Source organism: Corvus brachyrhynchos, unplaced genomic scaffold (assembly GCF_000691975.1).
Source record: "Corvus brachyrhynchos isolate BGI_N302 unplaced genomic scaffold, ASM69197v1 scaffold14, whole genome shotgun sequence".
Taxonomy (NCBI): domain Eukaryota; kingdom Metazoa; phylum Chordata; class Aves; order Passeriformes; family Corvidae; genus Corvus; species Corvus brachyrhynchos.
In genome coordinates this window covers 14,433,567-14,451,887 of record NW_008239110.1, presented here as the reverse complement: position 1 = coordinate 14,451,887, position 18,321 = coordinate 14,433,567, and the positions used below count along the sequence as shown (strand labels likewise).

Sequence of the window (18,321 nt, the reverse complement as noted above, 5' to 3'; positions counted from 1 at the left end):
TACCGCTGGCTGTGGGAAGCTGTGGCTGTGCAGTGCCCAGTGCCCTGTGTGACTGCAGGCTCTCCTGCAGCACAGCCAGGGTAGAGGGGCCACTGTGACAGCACGGCCACTGCAAGCCCAGTTTCTGCCCCCATGCATTCAGCCAAAGCAGACTTCATCCTGCACCTAGGGCCTGTTCAAAATCAAAGATGTATGCTCACCTTACAGGTGAAGGTTTAGCCATTCAGAAACCCAAGCATGGCTCCCAGAACAACAGGGGTGAAAACTACACACCAAGGGCAAACACCCAGTTCAGAGTCTTAAGTAACAACTGAAGTAGCACAGTGGCTATTTCAGACCCTCACTCTGCCCCCTCTGCATGTTACATGTGCTCTCATAGAAATCTTCTACAGGAATCATTGCCAAGAGCTCTGAGGATGAGTGGCCACGTCTCCTCCACCACTGAAGAAAATCTGCACACATTTATCCCTCTGTATATAAATAAGGACTCTCCTCCCTCCAGAAGATGAGAATTAATTTGCAGACCACCTCCAAAAACTATGCCCTGCGTTATCAAATAACGCTTCTATGAATCAGATAAGTGCACACTCCTTTATTTGCATTGACATGCTTGTTTACTTAAATTTCTGTTGCTGTTCAAAGCTTTCTAAGATAGAGCTGCTATATGGTGTTTCTTCAGATAGTGTTGCTCTTGAAATCTGTGGTAAGATAACACCAACATGGAGTATTTCCTTGGTTTGCTGTACTGTAAAAACACTTGTGGAAACAAAAGCATTTTGTTGCAAAAATACCAAGAAATTGTAAAAAATAACCCCCTAAAACAGTAGTGGGGAAAGACAAGTAACGCTATAGATTCTGGCAAATAACATCCAGTAACAGGTAGCAAATTTGCACTTATTAGCCAACTTACTCTAGAACAAGACCAGCACTTCTTGGACACTTTTTTTTTTTTCCTTGTTGAGAAAAAAGGTCTATATTGACTCTCAAAACAGTGTATAGTAAATTTGGAAAAGGGTCTATTAAAAAAAAATAGGTTGAAATTAATTTAAGATACAGTTTAAAAAAGTAGCATTTTTCCATATTTCCATACTGACACACAGTCACAACATGAATCTACAATTAAGTATTTGGACAGTGTGTAACATTTTTATTATCTTATGTAAACACATCTTAGGGAGGCCAGGTAAATATAAGCTATTCCTATTAGATGTGCTAAAGCTGTATCCGACTACATGAAAAAGTAATCAAGTTTAAGCTTATCGAACAGTCCCTGCTATATTCATATTACAAAGGATTATGTTCTTTCAAATCACTTACCCAAACCACTGAAATACTCATGAATATTTACCTGAGGATCTGCCTCTGTGTACACATACCCCGTAAGTGTGGTCTGATTTTCTCACCTGCATGCCCAGACAAGATAATGTATTCGACTTCTCCGTGGTACAGCTAAAAAGAGTCTGTGTGTGTATGTATCTGTGTGTATAAATAATTATCTCCAGAAGGTATCTGTAAAATATGGTCACAGTTTACGCTGTAATCAGTATCACACTTTGGAAATTAACAGTAATTTTACAAACTACTTCAGTAAAGAAATTGTACCTCTACTTAAGTTTCTACCTTTAATTTCCATTCATTTCAGTTTTAGTGTAAAGATTAAACCTTTAGACACAATTTAGTCTTGACTTTCCCTCAATCTGTTTGTAAATTTTGGCTGCTGCAAATCTTCAACCAAAATATGAAAGAGGTTAAAAATAAAGTATGTTTTCACCTGAAACATTGCTTCTGTGGACAGAGAACATGGGTAAATCAAGTAGTACATTACAAATTATTTTCTCTGACACTCTTTATTTTATTTGGAAATATGACTATCATCTGATTCAATGTTATTTTATATACAGGTTTTGGAGGGAGGGATGGATGGGAGAGAGAGGCAGAGAACTATTAGATCTAATCCTCCTGACTTCAAATTTTTAAATGTCAGAATGCTTATCCCCACATGCTCAAACACCTACTAAAAATTTGATGAAGAATACTGCTTAAGATGTATTTTTTTGAACTACTCAAAGATGTATTTTTTAAACTAACTGCTGGCTAAGTGGTACTTTTGATTACCTGCAGGTGATAGATCTGATCTAAAAATAAACAGTGTGTTGAGAGAAACATTTTGGAGATTGTAGGCAGGAAGAACTTTTTTCATCTCTGAAGAAAAAAGTATCAAGAGTTGGGGTAGCAACAGCTTATAAAAAGGTAGAATCCCCTCTTCAGTATTGACTTACAATGCTGCATTACCAGGAAGGACTTAACAGAGGTTCTTTTTCTGTTCTAGTTTCATAAGTTTCCATACTGCCTCCCACCAAGTAGGAGGTTTTATTTTCCTTTGATTAAGAAAAGAAACCTAAAGTATTTTTTAAATTAGCAGCCGAATTCATGCAACTTCATGCTTCAGAATTAGTAACAAGCTATGTAAGTTTCAAGCATCCAGCCTTTTCTTTTGAAGATGGTGAAAAGAGTTGAATATTTAAATGTGGCATTTTAAATTTTAACTTATTCAGGCTAAATGTTAGACTTAGCAGTTTTTGTTCCTTTCTCTTTCCAGCTACCAGCCTTCTTAGCACCCCTGTTTTTCTACATTCATATTTTTTTGCTTGGTCCACTTTCTTAATTTTTTTGAAATTTATTTTAAGTAACATCATTCACACTGTCATAAAATCTGAATCTGGACACAAGTCAAACAATTAAAATCAAAACACATACTTCTTCCCACTCTAGAAGGAACAAAGTATTTTACTTTAAGACTTCCCAGAAAGTGAACTTTTTTAGAACTGGCTCAAACCTATCAACTTTTACCAAAAAACAAGCTGTAAAAAACTCTGTTATAAAAGGTCACATGTGTTCAGCAGTCAGGATGGGTAAACAACCAGCTGCTGATTTCAGAGCTTTCCAGTTTTGCTCAGTGTTCTGAAATCTTTCAATTTCAAGCTATGGCATCACAGGCATTTCTTTCTCAAAGACCAAAATACGATACTTAGTAAACTGAACATTTTCTTATTTGCTCAAAGTGTAACGTACACTTTCTATGTTTATAAGTAAATCTTCCCATTCAATATTCATTTTCTATAAAACATTCCAGCTTTGACTTACTACTCTGTTGGTAGCTGTGAAAAAAACCGTGAACAAATTTAACAGCAGCCTTCATTAAGGACAACTGGGGCAGGGGTGTGCAGGGCTGTTGCATCTCATTTGAATAGTGCAAAATACTTCTCATCTCGGAAGGGACTGATGACATTTTTAGGGTGTGGAACTGCATTTCAGCATTGAAAATGAATAATGAGAAAGACTTCAGAGAATCATCTAGGTTGGAAAAGACCTCTGCGATCATCAACTCCAACCTTTGGTCACCACCTTGTCACCTGACCATGGCACTGTCACATCCAGGCATTTCTTTAACACCTCCAGGGCTGGTGACTCCATCACCTCCCTGGCAGTCCATTTCAATGTTTAATAACCCTTTCTGCAAGGAAATTCCTCCTGATGTCCAGCCTGAACCTCCTCAGGTGCAGCTTGAGGCTATGCCCTCTTGTCCTGTCACTGGCTGCCTGGGAGAAGAGGCCAACCCCCACCTGGCTACACCCTTTCAGGCAGTTGTAGAGAATGAAAAGGTTCCCCCCGAGCCTCCTTTTCTCCAGGCTATAAAGGAGGCTCAGGGGGGGTCTCAGCCCCCTCAGCCACTCCTCATAGGATTTGTGCTCCAGACCCTTCAGCAGCTCTGTTGTTCTTCTCTGGACTCACTCCAACACCTCAATGTTGTCCTTGAAGTGAAGGGCCCAGAACTGGACACAGCACTCGAAGTGTGGCCTGTGAAGTGCCACCTTGAGACGCAACTTGTGAAGAACTAACATTCAATCCTACAAAATTTACAGTTTTGCCAAGTCTTAATTTCCCTTAGTTAACTTGTTGACAGAGTATTTCCAGCCTTACTCAGACATTGAATACACTCAAACTCTCTGGAAAACCTGACAAAGGGCACTGTATTTCCCTAAAGCTTTCCATTTCTTTAAAACTTTATTTTAGGATTAATTTATTCTGCAATTAATTAACCCACATATTTCTATTATTCTATGATTCTAAGCATACATCAAAGCCCCCTCTTATGATTTCCATAATGTTTCTTTTACATGCAGACATTCTGCAGAATCAGTGCAGGAACCAGCAAGAAAAGCATCTGACCTATTTTTCTCAATGGGTCATTGACAAGAAACTGCACAGCAAGTGTGAATTTCATTTCCAATGCTGAGCAGAAGCTACAAATATTTATTTTAAATGTGTATTTGAATAGTTTGAAGCCACTACCTGCAAGCCAAGGGAGAGCAGCTCACCTTGCATTTTGGACACTTCTGGGCATTCCTCTGCCCGTGTTCGATTTCGTTGGCCCAGTGACGTAACAGCTTGTCTCCCTTCTTGTATTCTTTGCAGTTAACGCCTTCATGCCAGGGAGAGTGGCACTTGAAACACCAGACAAATTGGCAAGATGGACACTGGATCTGTACAAATGAGAAAACACCACATATTTGCAAGCTGGGTGCTGATACAACTACAAAGCCTGTTTTAAAACCACTGCTCTTCAATTAAGAGGGCAGCTGCCCAGCAAAGATCTAACATCTTTTGAAGGATCTGTTTTAAAAACACAAGAAGTTGTGGGAGCTAGCTTGTTCTTTTCCTTTTTAAATGAGAGAAAATACAGAAGTAATTGCTAAAGCCGGGAAAGGCCTCAATCAAATGAAGCACAAGTAGCTTGGTTTAATCACAGGTACTACTTCAAAATTGATTGTGTGGCTCACCTGACAAAAGGCAGAATCCAGAAAGCTTATTCAGTTGCCTTCATTACATTTGTGAGAACACCTAAAAATTAGCTTACAGTTTTCAGTATAGTGGATCTATCTTTTTCTAGGAATAATAACCTTCACTGCCAAAGCTATTACAGAAAGTACTTGGTTTTCTGAAGGAGCTCTACAGAACTCAGCATGGGTTATGAAGCTTATATTAGAAATGGTCCTGGGAAAAAGGGCCATGAGCAAGGATCTCATCCAAGAGCTACAAGTACCATCGGGAAGTCAGGCACCTCCTTTTGCTCTTGACTGCGTCAAGGCGAGCTGAGGCTGTGCCAAGCAGCCCACTTGCTACAGACCACACCTAACGGCAAAACCCACAAGCCATATTCAAACTGAGAAAGGATCTATTCTTTCCACTCCCTAGGTTTTAAATCATTGTGTCAAACAGGTACCATCATCATCACATCATCTTCCACAGCCTGCTTATTTTTTTAATGAAAAGCTAAGGCAGCTGCTGTGTTTGTAGGAGTAATAAATAGAGGCATATTGCAGCTGCTTATCTGACAAAAGACAGGCCTCCAACCTGGATCATGACTAAGGAAAGCAAGAACTAGAAGCCACACTAGACTCAGGCACATCCAGGCTCCTGCAGAATGTTCACTTCTGCTGTGTTTGGCCGCAAAACATCTCAGCCTGAAAGACGACAACATCTCAGCCTCTCAAGTGACTGCTGAGCACTGTTCACCATCTCCAGGTACAGTCCATGTCTGGCACTGCCCTGGCTTTGTACCCAGCTGATGGATGGGACTGAGGAATTCAACCAGCCAAACCAAGGGTTTTTGGTTATATCTCTGTCCAGACATGGCTCACCATCAAACCATGGACACATCTGCGCTGACCATGCATAGTGCGGGGGTGCTTCTCAGGAAGCTAAATCTAGAGGGCAGTCATGTGTGAAGCCCTCAAAACATTTCTCAAGTTCTCACTCCCACAAGCTGCTGTACCCTCCTGCTGAGTCATGACAACTGGTGTTACGCTTCCTTGACTACAATTAAGAGTCCAAAGTAGGTGCTCTGATCTTATATTTTGCTAGGGGTAGCCAAAATTATTTATATATGCAATGACTACATCTTGTTTAAAGGAAAACAACACATTAGGACTGAAACATGTGGATTACAAACTTACTATTTTTTACCTGAAAACTTGTCCAAGGCCATGATAAAGTACAAAACAAAAGTAATACAAAATATAACTGGTACCCTTTCTCAAATTTAATGAGCCAGTGGCCAAGAAGCTGAAACAATGGAAACATACTACCTTGCATCACTGCTTCACAGATGAATTCTCCTAATAAAACCAGTATAACAGAAAGGAAATTTCCTGCTCTGAGGAACCTAAAGAATGATATATATATACTGCTACTAACCAAATTAACACAGAGCACTGATCAATGTTTCCACAACACTTTAAAAACCAATATGCACAAGAGTCATCTAACCTAGCCAACCCCATATCTCCATATCTTTCTTTTTTCCTTTTTCTACCGCCCTCTCTCCCAGCATTGAATTTGTCTTTCAACAACATGTCACAGTGTCCTACTGCTGGGATGACAGATTATAGCAAGCATCATGTTGTAGTGCTCAGTACTTGTTATGCCTCTGCCAAAGATGGAGCTTGTAGCCACAAGTAAGCATTCTACAACCTGAAGACTTTTATCCGTTGCAGTATTCAGACATCTGAGATAGAAGATGGATGTTAAAAAATACAAACCCAAATCAACAGGTCAGGAAGCTGCAAATTAAAGCTTCTTTTTTTTAAAAAAAGGGCAACCTAATTTAAAACACAGTTCTGTGGGTTTATTTTTTGTTGGGTTTGTTTTTTGGTGAATATCTGAAATTAATTGCAGGCTATCTTTCTATTATAGCATGTACACAAATGAAAACAATGCAGCAGCTACCAGGATATATATTTAAACTTAGTGTGTAAGTTTAAGTCTCAAACCAAGACACACACACACATCAGAGGTTTCCAAACACATTAATCAGAAAGTACTGAAATACAGGATGAGGCTATAACCACAGGAACTCAAAATAACATTTCCTACCACAAATGGCCCTAACTGAACTAGTGAGAACTCTATGTTTCATTACCAGTTTCCTTTTCCACCTGTCACCCTGACAGCACCTTCCTCAAAACTGAACTAGTAAATAGTTTTTATATTTTGAATGGGCCACTTCACTTCTCTGTGGTTCAATGCTGCCTGAGCATAACTTACAGAAGCAAAGAAAACTATGTCCTTTAAGTAGTTATTTTTCTTGGAACTAGTGGCTGCAAAACAAACTCCTAAAACCATTCAGACTTGGATGCAGTGTGATGCCTCTGTGCTTAAGAAACAGAAGCAGAACAGGGCAATTCTGTTCTTTCACATTCTTATTCCACTTTTTCTCTGCTTTTCTGAAAGAAAAGTCAAATATGATTTGATTCATGGTTCAGTAGTTGTGCATGAAACCACCACAGCAAGGACACAAATGCGATCAACATACGATTTAAACCAGTAAAATATATTATAGTCCAGCAAAGCAGACAAACTATATCTGCAAAACCCAAAACATTAACCTTGTGTTTTGTCAAATACGTTATTCCTCACACAAACATTTTCCCACTTATTTTATGATTTCTATTTCTGTTGATTGGAATTGAAAGGATGGATATATACACAAACTTCTATGTCATCTGGACATCAGCCTCCATTGAAATAGAAAAGATTACACAACTTTGTGTTCTAACTCTCTTGCTCTCTTGGTTCTCAGCTTTCTGAAACACTGACCTTTGAGGCTAGTATTTTCCATTTTCTTAGCAAGCCTCTTTACTGCAAGCTACTTTATCTATCAGTTTCCTCACCTCACAGGAAAAGACTTTTCAAAACTGATAGATAATTTCAACACAAAACACCACTCAGTGTGACCTGATGATAGCAAAACTGACAGCACATGAAAAAATATTCCTAGAACCTGAAGGTACAAAAAGCTTAGTGAAATTTTCTGCAGCTTGGTGGAACAGTAGCTATATAACAGGATGGCCAAATTAATTATGCAATTAACTGATTACATGAATTACAGTCTCTAGCTGCAGATATTGTCACTTTATTTGAAAATAAATATGGGCTGCAGCCAAAAACAGCTTCCTTCTCCTCATCATCAACCCATCCCCTCTCTTGAAACAGCTGAAAATAAGCAACAACAAAACAAACAAATTTTGTATCCCATTAGGGCTGATCTTTGATCCAGTTCCCAGTGTGACACCAAAACATCAACATAAGCAAAAGCAGGCTGGCAGGAATGAATAGCTGAGAGCAAGGAGGGAGAGCATGGCAAAATCACCACATCCACAGCAGCTGAAGCTCAAGGTAGATTGAAGCGATGTAAAGCCATGAAGCTATCTGCCACTAAAGGTTAAAATCTGATCCAAAAGTGGGGAGCTAATTGATATAGTTGAATTGCACAGATCAACTCTATCACAGCATCTCTGCTGGTACAAATTCCTGCTAGTTCCAGAACAACAACTTCCAGAAACTCTTTAGTAGTTCAAACAAAAGATAGTTTGTATAGCAACTGCATTGAAAAAATACTTATATTTGCAAAGCCAAGCACTCAAGTCCTCCTTTTATGTGACATGCATCTCTTGATAGAAGTGAACAAGAAAACTTCATTATCAATCTCACAGAGCAGAGTATTGCTTCTCCATGGCAAGTGGCAGTTCAAAAACTAACAGGCAAAATCCAGAGCTTCCTTACAGAACAAGTCTTCTTACTTACTCTTGTGGAACCTTCACCTGTTCCATGCACAGGAACTCAACCAGCAATTTTTCAATTTTTGCCTATTTCCACTGCACTTTTGCATAACAGCTCTGACCAAAGGTTTGTTAGGGTCTTGTCTGCAACCACATTACACTCTCAATTCAGGACATATGAGAGGGGACAAGGAAATTTTCTTAGTTAATGCTGGATCCATTTGTGATAAAAACTTTTATATAGAAAATTAAATAGTTCCCTTGCTGCTCTGTGTGGCCCTAAGTGGCACTAATGGTAGAAGAAAGGTTTGGATAGCAAGTTCTCCTTTTCTTCCCCTCCTTCTTCCTCAACATACATGTTAACTTTCTAGGCTTACTACACCAGGACTTGAATCTCAGCCAATTGAACTGCTGGACCTAGACCAGCTTAGCTGACACAATCCAGCTATAATAAGAAAAATTAATTTATACCTTTGCTGCCTCTTTAAATTTCCATGTTATTTGTAATTTTAAATACTGTACCAAATTTTAGAAATGACATTAACATTTTTAAAGTATCTGTTCAAATGAAGTCTTGGATTTTGGAGTGCTTTCCTGTTGCAGTGTATAAAAGAGTAAGTGTACTGGCTGTGCAGGCTTGTGCATACATGTTCCCACACATGACTCAGTTCTCTTGAAGGCAATACTTGCAACTGCTGGTGCACAATTTATGTGGTGCAACTGCTGTTTGTATGGCTTGCACGTGAATAGGGCAGCCTCAAAAGCCTCCAGTCAGGTGTCTCCTATGCAATACACAAAAGAAAAAAGAGTCTTCACTTCCAAAGAGCCTGCAATTCAAGACACAATCTGTACAAACCTAAGAAAACAGATAATATTGGTCCACAGATATGTGTATGTAAATTACTCACATATACTCTATGTCATATTAGTCATCTTTTTAAACCTTCTCCCTGCAACAAAACTTCTCCTTGTGCTAAGCTTAAAATAAATCACTAAAACTGTACCTACACCAGAAAACAGTTGAGGTTCAGGGAGTATGCTGAAGCCCTGTGGACTATGATCATCCATACTGCTTGCTAGCGTCTTCCCAATTCTATTTCTGACTAGCATGAACTAGACATTCTTGCACACAACACATGGGTTCAGCTCAAAGAATACATTTTGCCAGTCTGTTCCCCCGAGATTTAAGCTCTGCAGATCACAGCTACACACACTGCATCACCACATAACCAGTGAACTGCTTCTGGCTTGCACTATGCATCACAGTCTCCCATTCCTTCTGATTGTGGTTTGTAGGGAAGTTGTTGGGAACATTTTAACTGTACCATTTTAACTCATAAAAGAGCACTGGTTATGCCCTGAGGAATGTTCTCAGATCTGGCAGGCCCATGATACAACAGCTGCACCACCTGTGACCCACGCTTGTGGCACACTAACAGCCTCTGACACCTTAAGAGAGGCGGCTGCCAAAGCATTACAATATCTGATCTACCCTGGATTACAACTGATGAGTGGTGATGATGAAGCAGATGCATGAAGGAGAATAGCTGTGGGCAGAAGGAATTTTACTTGCAGTTTCAAATTTTTTCCACCTCAATGTAAAATGACAAAAATCTGAAAACACTGAGACAGTGTAGCATGTAATTCATGCCCTACATAAATATGCACAAATAGCTCATAACTCAGAATTAGCTTTACCAACTTTTCAACTCCAATGAATACACAACCTTCCACCTTTTAATCTTCATACTGGGCTGAATCTTATGCTGTGCAATTAGGGCTATCTGAACAGTCATCTAAACTCCTACTGAGGAGAACTGGTTTGTCCAGGAAAGGCTAGCTCGATCATGAAATTAACCACAACAAATCTAATAACCGGATGGAAAACTAACACAGAACATGGTGCTGCAGACAACTGTTGTCTTCTGGAATTTAGATGGACTTTTAGCAGCTCAAAGCTTCTTCTAAGTTCTTGCTTTTTATCTTTGATTAAAATCACAGTATAAGTAACTCTTCTACGAAAAGAAATACTGTAGAAGTGGTTTTTTTCCCCTCTATTTCTCCAAGTTTTGCATTGTGAATGATGAGACTACAGTAATGCATAACCTCTGCTAAGGGAGTGAAGAAATAAAAGTCAACAAGCAGGACAGACAGCAGCTCTATCACTAAGGAAGAAGCAAAGACAACAGCCTAACATCACAAATGCCAAGAACTCACTTACCCAGAGTTTCAGGGGAAACTTAAAAAAGTTGTAAGTCTAAAATTACCGGTTATAGTGGTAACTCCCCTTTCCCAGTCTCCTCTGACTGTGACCATATTGTTTGCATGTCGGAAAGAAAACACTGTTTAAATTAAAATGTGTCAGGACAAAATTATGCCACCTATCGAAAAAAATACAGACTGAAGAGTTCAACTGCTTGAACTCTCAGAAGTCAACTAAGTACTTAATCAATGATGTACTACAGGTTCATATTCCTAATCACAGCTTGCATACAGCTCCAGTGAAACAAGAAAGTTCATTTAATGCTCACCAAATGCTGTCCTACTTTTGCAGTGCCATCTAACCCACAGCCCCGGCAAGCATGCTCACTTTGTATTTGTTCTCCAATTTGGCAGGGGTAGGAATGTGGCCTCTCCTCCGGAAGGTTGTAAAGTGCTTGCACTGAGGGCATGGCTTGGTGCTGGAGTCAATACGGCTGAGTTCCAGGAAGTATTTATACTTGATGATGTCGTCATGGGGCAGGTTATAGACGACAGTTGTTTCATCCAGGTGTTCGCTGCACTCTGTGATGGGGCATTTTATATCCACTTGTCCCAGCTGCACCTGCATATGAATGAAAAAAGAGATGTATGACCTTTTGCTTGGAAAAGTTAAGCAAGCATTGGTAAATTTTACGGGGAAAATTAATTTCAAATACTCTAACAATCCAGAGACTATCTAGCATACCATCTTTAAATTATTTGAGTTACACCAAGCTCACTGTAATTTTTCCAGAGAGCATTTTCAAATCCAAACAGAAAAGCTAATTACCCTGACAAGTGAAGTTATTAAACATATTCTCTCAGTGTATGTACGACGGCTACATACGCCACAAAACCAAATACAAGCCCTAACTAACAGTGTCCACCCAGTACCCCATACTTCAGGTGTAATGGTCAGTGCACCACTACCATGGCTCATAAAGGCTGTGAGAATGCAGACAATCAAATATTTACATACGGTTTCACTGCAAAACGACCTGGGAATAAGAGCACAGAGAAATTAAAAGTCAGTTTAGGATCAGCAGCTCTGACTCAGGAACCCTGAGCTGGTTCCTGCTCAGCACACTCAGTGCCTCTGCAGCCTGCTTCCAAGAAGCTCCTTACATGCCATACTGCACATGCAGAGTTTTAGCTGAGCTTGGGGATGATCAAGCTAATTAATTTCCCCAGAACTGAAGACTTAAAAGTTTTAAAAAACACACATCCCAACAACAACAACATTAAAAAAACCTTAATAAAAACCAAACTAAAACCAGACAAACAAACAAGCTTGAGGTTAACAGGGCAGAAACTGTTGCTGATCTAATGAGTCCTGATGGTCCCAAGCTAATCCATATGTTCAGATATTGGCAGCGTCTTTCCAGAGCTCCTGGATCCAAGAACTGTGCTGGACCCAGATCTGCAACCTTCACACTTGGCAGGCTTTAACTGCTCGGACTCCACGCCAAAACAGCAGATCCTACTTGGTCTGGGAGCACCAGAGTTGCATTTGCTTGGCAGTGAGCCCAAGTTAATAAAACCCTGCTGACTTGAGAGTCTGCTAGAACCCAGCTAGAGTATGTTTGTGTCTGCCCCACATAATCTTGAATGACTGAATTTTGACTGCACAAGTGCAGCTGACCACCAGTTCAACTCCTTCCTTATTGAGTATCACCATGAAGAGAGAAAGGGTGCAACCAGCATCTCTTTCCAGGAATTACTGGTTGAAGAGTGGCAAGTTTGATTTCCCTAGACTGCTTATGCTTTAACATGCTCAATTAGAGAAACCTGCCAAACAATACACTAAATAAGAAAGAAACACCGCGGATTTGAATGCAGATCTGGTTGCTGCATAGTGGTACCAGGAGACAGACTCCACTAATGCAGTATTTAAGCATTTAAGTATTAAAAAACAGAGGGCAAAACCCTAAAAAGCAACACAACACAACCCTGTCATTGTTGCTTCAGCAAGTGAGCTACATGGACTCTAACTGAATGATAATTCAGTCAGGAGCCAGAGGATTAGAAGAGTTATAACAACATGGTATCAAACCCAAGGTTTATACTGATTTCAAAAAAACCCTACTGCAGTACCTCTGTTTTCTCAGCAATGTAGCTAAAACTCAGGAGAGCAAAGAGTTTAGGTATATGTTAGAGATTGAAATGCAGGGTATGGATGGTGGCAGAGAGAGTCAGAGCAGAGCATGGTGAAGAACACCTCAGCAAGCCATCACTGCTGTGGTGCCCTGAGCAGCCTTGGCTGAAGGCACAGGCGGGTCAGGATGGAGGCAAATCTGTCTGCAGTATGGAGGAGAGGCAGCTCCCCAGCAATACACTCTCTCTGAGGAGGGAAATTCCCCACATTTCATTTCCAGATCTAAAAGGTGGGCAGAGCTCTGCCACATGCAAACAACGCCAGGTTCAGTTTGGCTTTTACATGGACGAGTGCAAGTACAGGAGGAGTATGTACTCAAAGGCATTAATAGAAACAACAAAAAAATCCCCCAAACCCCACATACTACATGCTGGGGAGTGCCAACATTTTATACCTGTAGAACACTGATTCATGTGTAGCAGCATGTAAAATTGAAACCAAGCATGTAGACCACTGGACTGCTCTGAGAAGAATCACCCAGTGCATCAAGGAGCTGTACTTAAAAAGCAGATGGCAATCAGTACAGCACTACAGAACACAAGCACAATGAACTAGAGAACAATTTGCTACAGAAACACAAAATGCTACTGCACTAGGATTACCATCAGCTTTTGTTTAGAGAAGTATAGGTATACTTTAAAACTAAATAGTCAAATCAATCCCACCTATGACTACTTCATTTTTAAAAATTCTTTTTAAGCATTAGGGAGGTATTAAAAAAGCCATATCTTTTTGCTAGGAGTAAACTAAGCTACAATGGAATAGCATTACATAATGAGAAGGTGCATTGTATCTGACAGTACTTAAGCATTGCTTATATTAAATGCTAGTTAGAACAGACCTGCATTTATAAAACCAAGGAATACAAAGCTCAACATTTTCTGTACTTCATGCCCACACAGAATATGATTAATATATGTGGTAAGAGTCAGGTGTGGTTTCAGTGTTTATTTTGAAAATATATTTTACACCCACTTGAAATAAATAATTTTTAACCTCTGTAATAGTTTCAGCTTTTCAAGTTTGGCAAAGACTGAGCCTTTTCCTGTGTTTTGAATGGGACTGAAGTGAACAGAGCTGGCTTGCTTATTAGCAGTAACTTCAATGGAGCCTTGTCCTACCAAAACAGTCCATCTTTGTGCACTAGCATCAGGAATTGATGGAAGTATAGGTTTAGAGGTAGCCTGTCAGGCTACCTGCTGCCACAGACCCAGGACATGCTACAGAATAAGAAAGGAAAAACAAAATAAAACAATCTCTTATGACATTGGTACAAATAACTAGTTTTATTATCTCCCTTCATTTTCTTTTTGTTTTGAAGAGCCTTATCCCTTCAATATCAGCTTCTCACAATGTCAACCCCCCAGGTTTTAAGAACACCACTGTGTATTAAGAACTTCAGAATCCTCAGTATACAGAACAGCATGGTGTATTTTCACAGCATGAGGAAAGACTCATATGTCTAAGAGCAGCTGAGCACAGTAGTGTTAAATGTCAGGCAGCATCCAGCTCTTAACACTCAGTTGTGCTTCACTTCTGTAAAGCATCTCAGGAGGGGCTACTCTGCTTACAATTTGGAAGGAGAAAGCAGGCTCTAGCTCCTTTCATACTACAGAAAGGTAACATTTAAATTACTGGGAGAGCAGTATGTACCTCCCCCTGACATTTTATTTTAAAAGCGCTTTTTTTTGGTGGAGGGTAGGGAAGAGAAAGGGCAGGGGTGAACAGAGACAGAACACACACACAGACTCTACACTGATTTACTTACTGCCCAAGAAAGCAATGATACCACCAACAGAAAACAGAAACAGATGGCATGATACTTTAAATCAGAAAATCATTTCCACACTCTAAGCCTTCTTTTAAAGGAAATCATTGTTAACTACACAGAAAGCAAAGTTCAAACTAGACCAGAAAAGCACTGATTTATACCTGTCATTTGGCCTGCCCCAGGCTGGATGTAATGTAACGTTTGCAGGCTGTACGTGAATTGCTGTATTGCTCCTTACAGAAGGGGCCATTCTACTTTATAACATATATCTACAAACAAGCATTTTCTAACTGAAACTTTACTCTTAGTTCAGAGATGCACATGCTTAATTGCTCTTACTTCTTAATGCTGAAAGTGAAAATGGCCATGCCAAATATATACTTCTGTGGAGAAATTTAATTTCTACCAGTGAACCACATTATCCCCTGTAAATTACCAAGGAAGTTATGCATTTTAAAAAAATATTCTGGAAATGCACAGATGCAAGTGGAGGGACAGTCTAGTAGTGTAGAGGACTTTCATACTCTACAGGTAAAGAAACAGTTGGATTAAAATTCCCTTTATTTATAAGCAAAATCCTATTCCTTTCTAGTTCACTGGAAACAGTTCTTTCATTTTCATTGGCAAGTTACAAACCAGTGACAAATTACTTTTCTTGTTCATTTGGAAAGTGTGTAATTTTGAACTTATTTTCTTCGAAAAACCAGTAATAATTTGTGGAAAATACTTGAAGGACTCACCATGGCTCAGAACTCCACAGTGGTAGGTGCTAACCAAATGAAATCCAAGTAGACATGATTCAAGAAGTGCCAACCAAAGACAGTTCGAACTTTTACTAAGCGTTCTGCACCTGTCTTTAAGGCATTTCTGTGTTTTGAGTCAGTCTGGATTCCTGATTTGTGCCAGTGATATCCTGGCATTCGCCACCAAAGTTCTTTTAAAAAAACCCCAAAAACCTGTGAAATACATTCTCTTTTTCAGTTCATTCATCCTCCCTCCTTGCTGTCAAATGGTACAAATCCCCAGTGCTGCTGCAAGACAAGCAAGAATCAACAGCTAGAACTTAGAGTAATTAGATTAGGAGTTAAGTTGTATCACTACCAAATAGCGAAAACATCCTCTGTTTTGTGTGCGCCATCTCCTCCACAGAACATTTTCATACAACTTTTTGCCTGCTGTTCATTACTTCACAAACCATACTGATGGGGTGTTTCACTTCTACTCCCTCTTTAATTCATTTCTCAAAAGACTTGCAATAAATTACTTCCTGAATGCCTGTCTCATTCAGTTGCTCCACCATCTTCTCTGACAACCATCTGTAACATCACTCCTCAGGAGGGAAGGGCTTCACTAGTCTTTATCAGGGCACATATCACTGTCTTCAAAAGGATCCAGAAGGTGCTCAAAACAGTCTATTTGAGCTGTCATTAAGATAATCTAAAGGCCATTTATTATTAATAAAAGTTGAACCAGAGTCTCTTCTATTGTGTCACCAGATCACAGAGACCAACCCCGAAAGGGCTCATGAGGAGGTTCCCCTTCACATGTCCTCTAAGTAGAGTCTTTGTTCTCCTTTCACAAGTACCACACTTGTGGATGAAGCCATGACAATGACATGGTGGTTCCTGCTCCACATGACATTCAGAGAGAGAGTCACTAAGGCACGAACACTGAAGGCTTGAGCAGACACCATCTCTTCTAGTTTTGACAACAATTTCTTGTCAATTACTTTTGCATTAATTACCACACTGTCAACACTAAAAAAGACACAAAAGGAAGCAAAGTCTCATGGCCTTTGACATACTTGCTAGTCCCTCATCCTTCAGGTGAAAGGCAATCAAAAGCAAGAAGCTGGGAGGGAATCTAAGTGTACATAACTGCAATCCAACCATCACTAGCACATCAAAGGTTTAACCTTTCTGCTCCAGAAGCAAGTCTTCTGAATGCTTTACAAAGCATATTTAAACACAGCATCAACTTAAATTCTCAAAGATCATCTCATTTTTACAACTTCAGCCAGAGGCTGAGACTCCAGCTTCATTCATAACTCTGAGGACCACTGTCAGGAGCACACTTACACACATCCATGTCCCCAGGAGCACTGTGGAATGGTGCAGCTACACACCAGCGAGGGTCACAGCCAACACCACCTGTGTGGGAAGAGACCAGAGTGGCTTTAGCCCCAGAAACAACCCAAAACCTTAACTGGCAAAAATGGCCTTGGCTGCCTGGAGCAAAACCTCACACCATTTTGTTTGTTTCCCGGACAAACTTTTCACTCCACAGTCACATCTAAGACTCTCCTAAAAAAGCTGAGGATAAACTAGAAAGATATTCTTCAGAATGCACCTGAGCTCAACCAAACCTTTTTCTTAAAGGCCTCTTAACTTGCTTTCTCATTTGATGACATGGTGACATGAAGTTCTACTCCTTTTCTTTTTTCTTCCACAGAAGTGCTCACATGGATCTGATATCAATAGAAACATTCAGATTTTACTTGTCCTGACCACATAGGGATAGGACTTATAGAAAATAACTTGTAGAAAAAAAAAAAAGAATACTGAAATTCTCCTTTGCAAGAAGTGAACAATTATCAACATGGAGAGCTCTCCCTTTTTGCCTTTTCATCTCCTGTTACTTCAGTGAGTGAATTGAAAAAGGAAACAATTTTATCTCAGTAATGCATTTAGAAAAACTGCACCACATTAAATCATGCCTCTGCCTGCTACTACTCATCAAACCTAGTGCACATCACCAGCAAGCATGGAGGTTATGTGCTTTATGTTCTGGTGTTCTGGAATCCACAGTGAGTTGAAACCCACAGCAGAGGTAAAGCTTAGACCCATTCATGGACAAAACCAGGGCTGGGATGCCTGGACAGCTGCCCATTGAGCTGGGTCACTCTCTGGCAAAGAGGCATGCCAGAGTTAGACCACGAGACTGACCAGCAGAATGCTTTATCTTGCACTCTCCAGGGCTCCCAGAGGTTGCGAAAGCTATCTTTCATCTCTCCTCCCCATACGTGTGTGGGGGCAGAGGGAGGGGGAAATTCCAGTGGAGGAAGTTAACCTGGGAAGAATAATGGCAGAAACTGCAAACCTTGGAGGAATCTGACCCAAACCCACAGCCCTCTAAGCATTCATTAAGGGGAAGAAGGAAAAGTACAAGAGGTTTCTGATTTTGTCCAGGTGTGCATATTAACAATGCTTATGCTGATTTTTCTATTTCTTAGAAGACACATTCACTTTTACTAAAAGATCCAAAGATGCTCATGAAAGAAGAGCTTTGAGGACAGCAGAACAAGCCAGATACCTGCCCTTTCTCAGCTGGAAAATAGAGGCAGTTGCTCCTGCCTAGGAGTGAGACCAAAAGACCCCATATCAAAACTGAGCAGGTACAAGAACGGATTTCAGAAAAGAAGCAAGGGCCAGGAGACTCACATCCCATGATACATTTAAATAACCTGGGAATCTCAGGAGCGAACCCTGCTTGAAGGGTTTCAGTAGCATTAGGACACAAAAGTAGCAAAGAAG

The 18,321-nt window shown here is 40.1% G+C and overlaps 1 protein-coding gene across 2 annotated transcripts in view; it reads right to left on the bottom strand.

Moving 5' to 3' along the window:
• The window catches only part of RNF217 (ring finger protein 217), a 34,708-nt gene extending 17,765 nt beyond the window's left edge, over positions 1 to 16,943 (bottom strand). The window contains exons 1-3 of one of the 2 annotated variants that reach the window (XM_017739591.1): positions 16,867 to 16,943; positions 11,212 to 11,445; positions 4,380 to 4,544 (exon numbers count right to left, since the gene is read on the bottom strand). In XM_017739591.1, coding sequence (XP_017595080.1) covers positions 4,380 to 4,544; positions 11,212 to 11,445; positions 16,867 to 16,872 — 405 coding nt within the window. In that variant the 5' untranslated portion in view covers positions 16,873 to 16,943. Of the gene's footprint in view, positions 1 to 4,379; positions 4,545 to 11,211; positions 11,452 to 16,866 lie in introns of those variants that run through there. The other variant, XM_008637810.2, reaches the window with a different exon arrangement.
• Between the last annotated feature and the right edge of the window lie 1,378 nt (positions 16,944 to 18,321).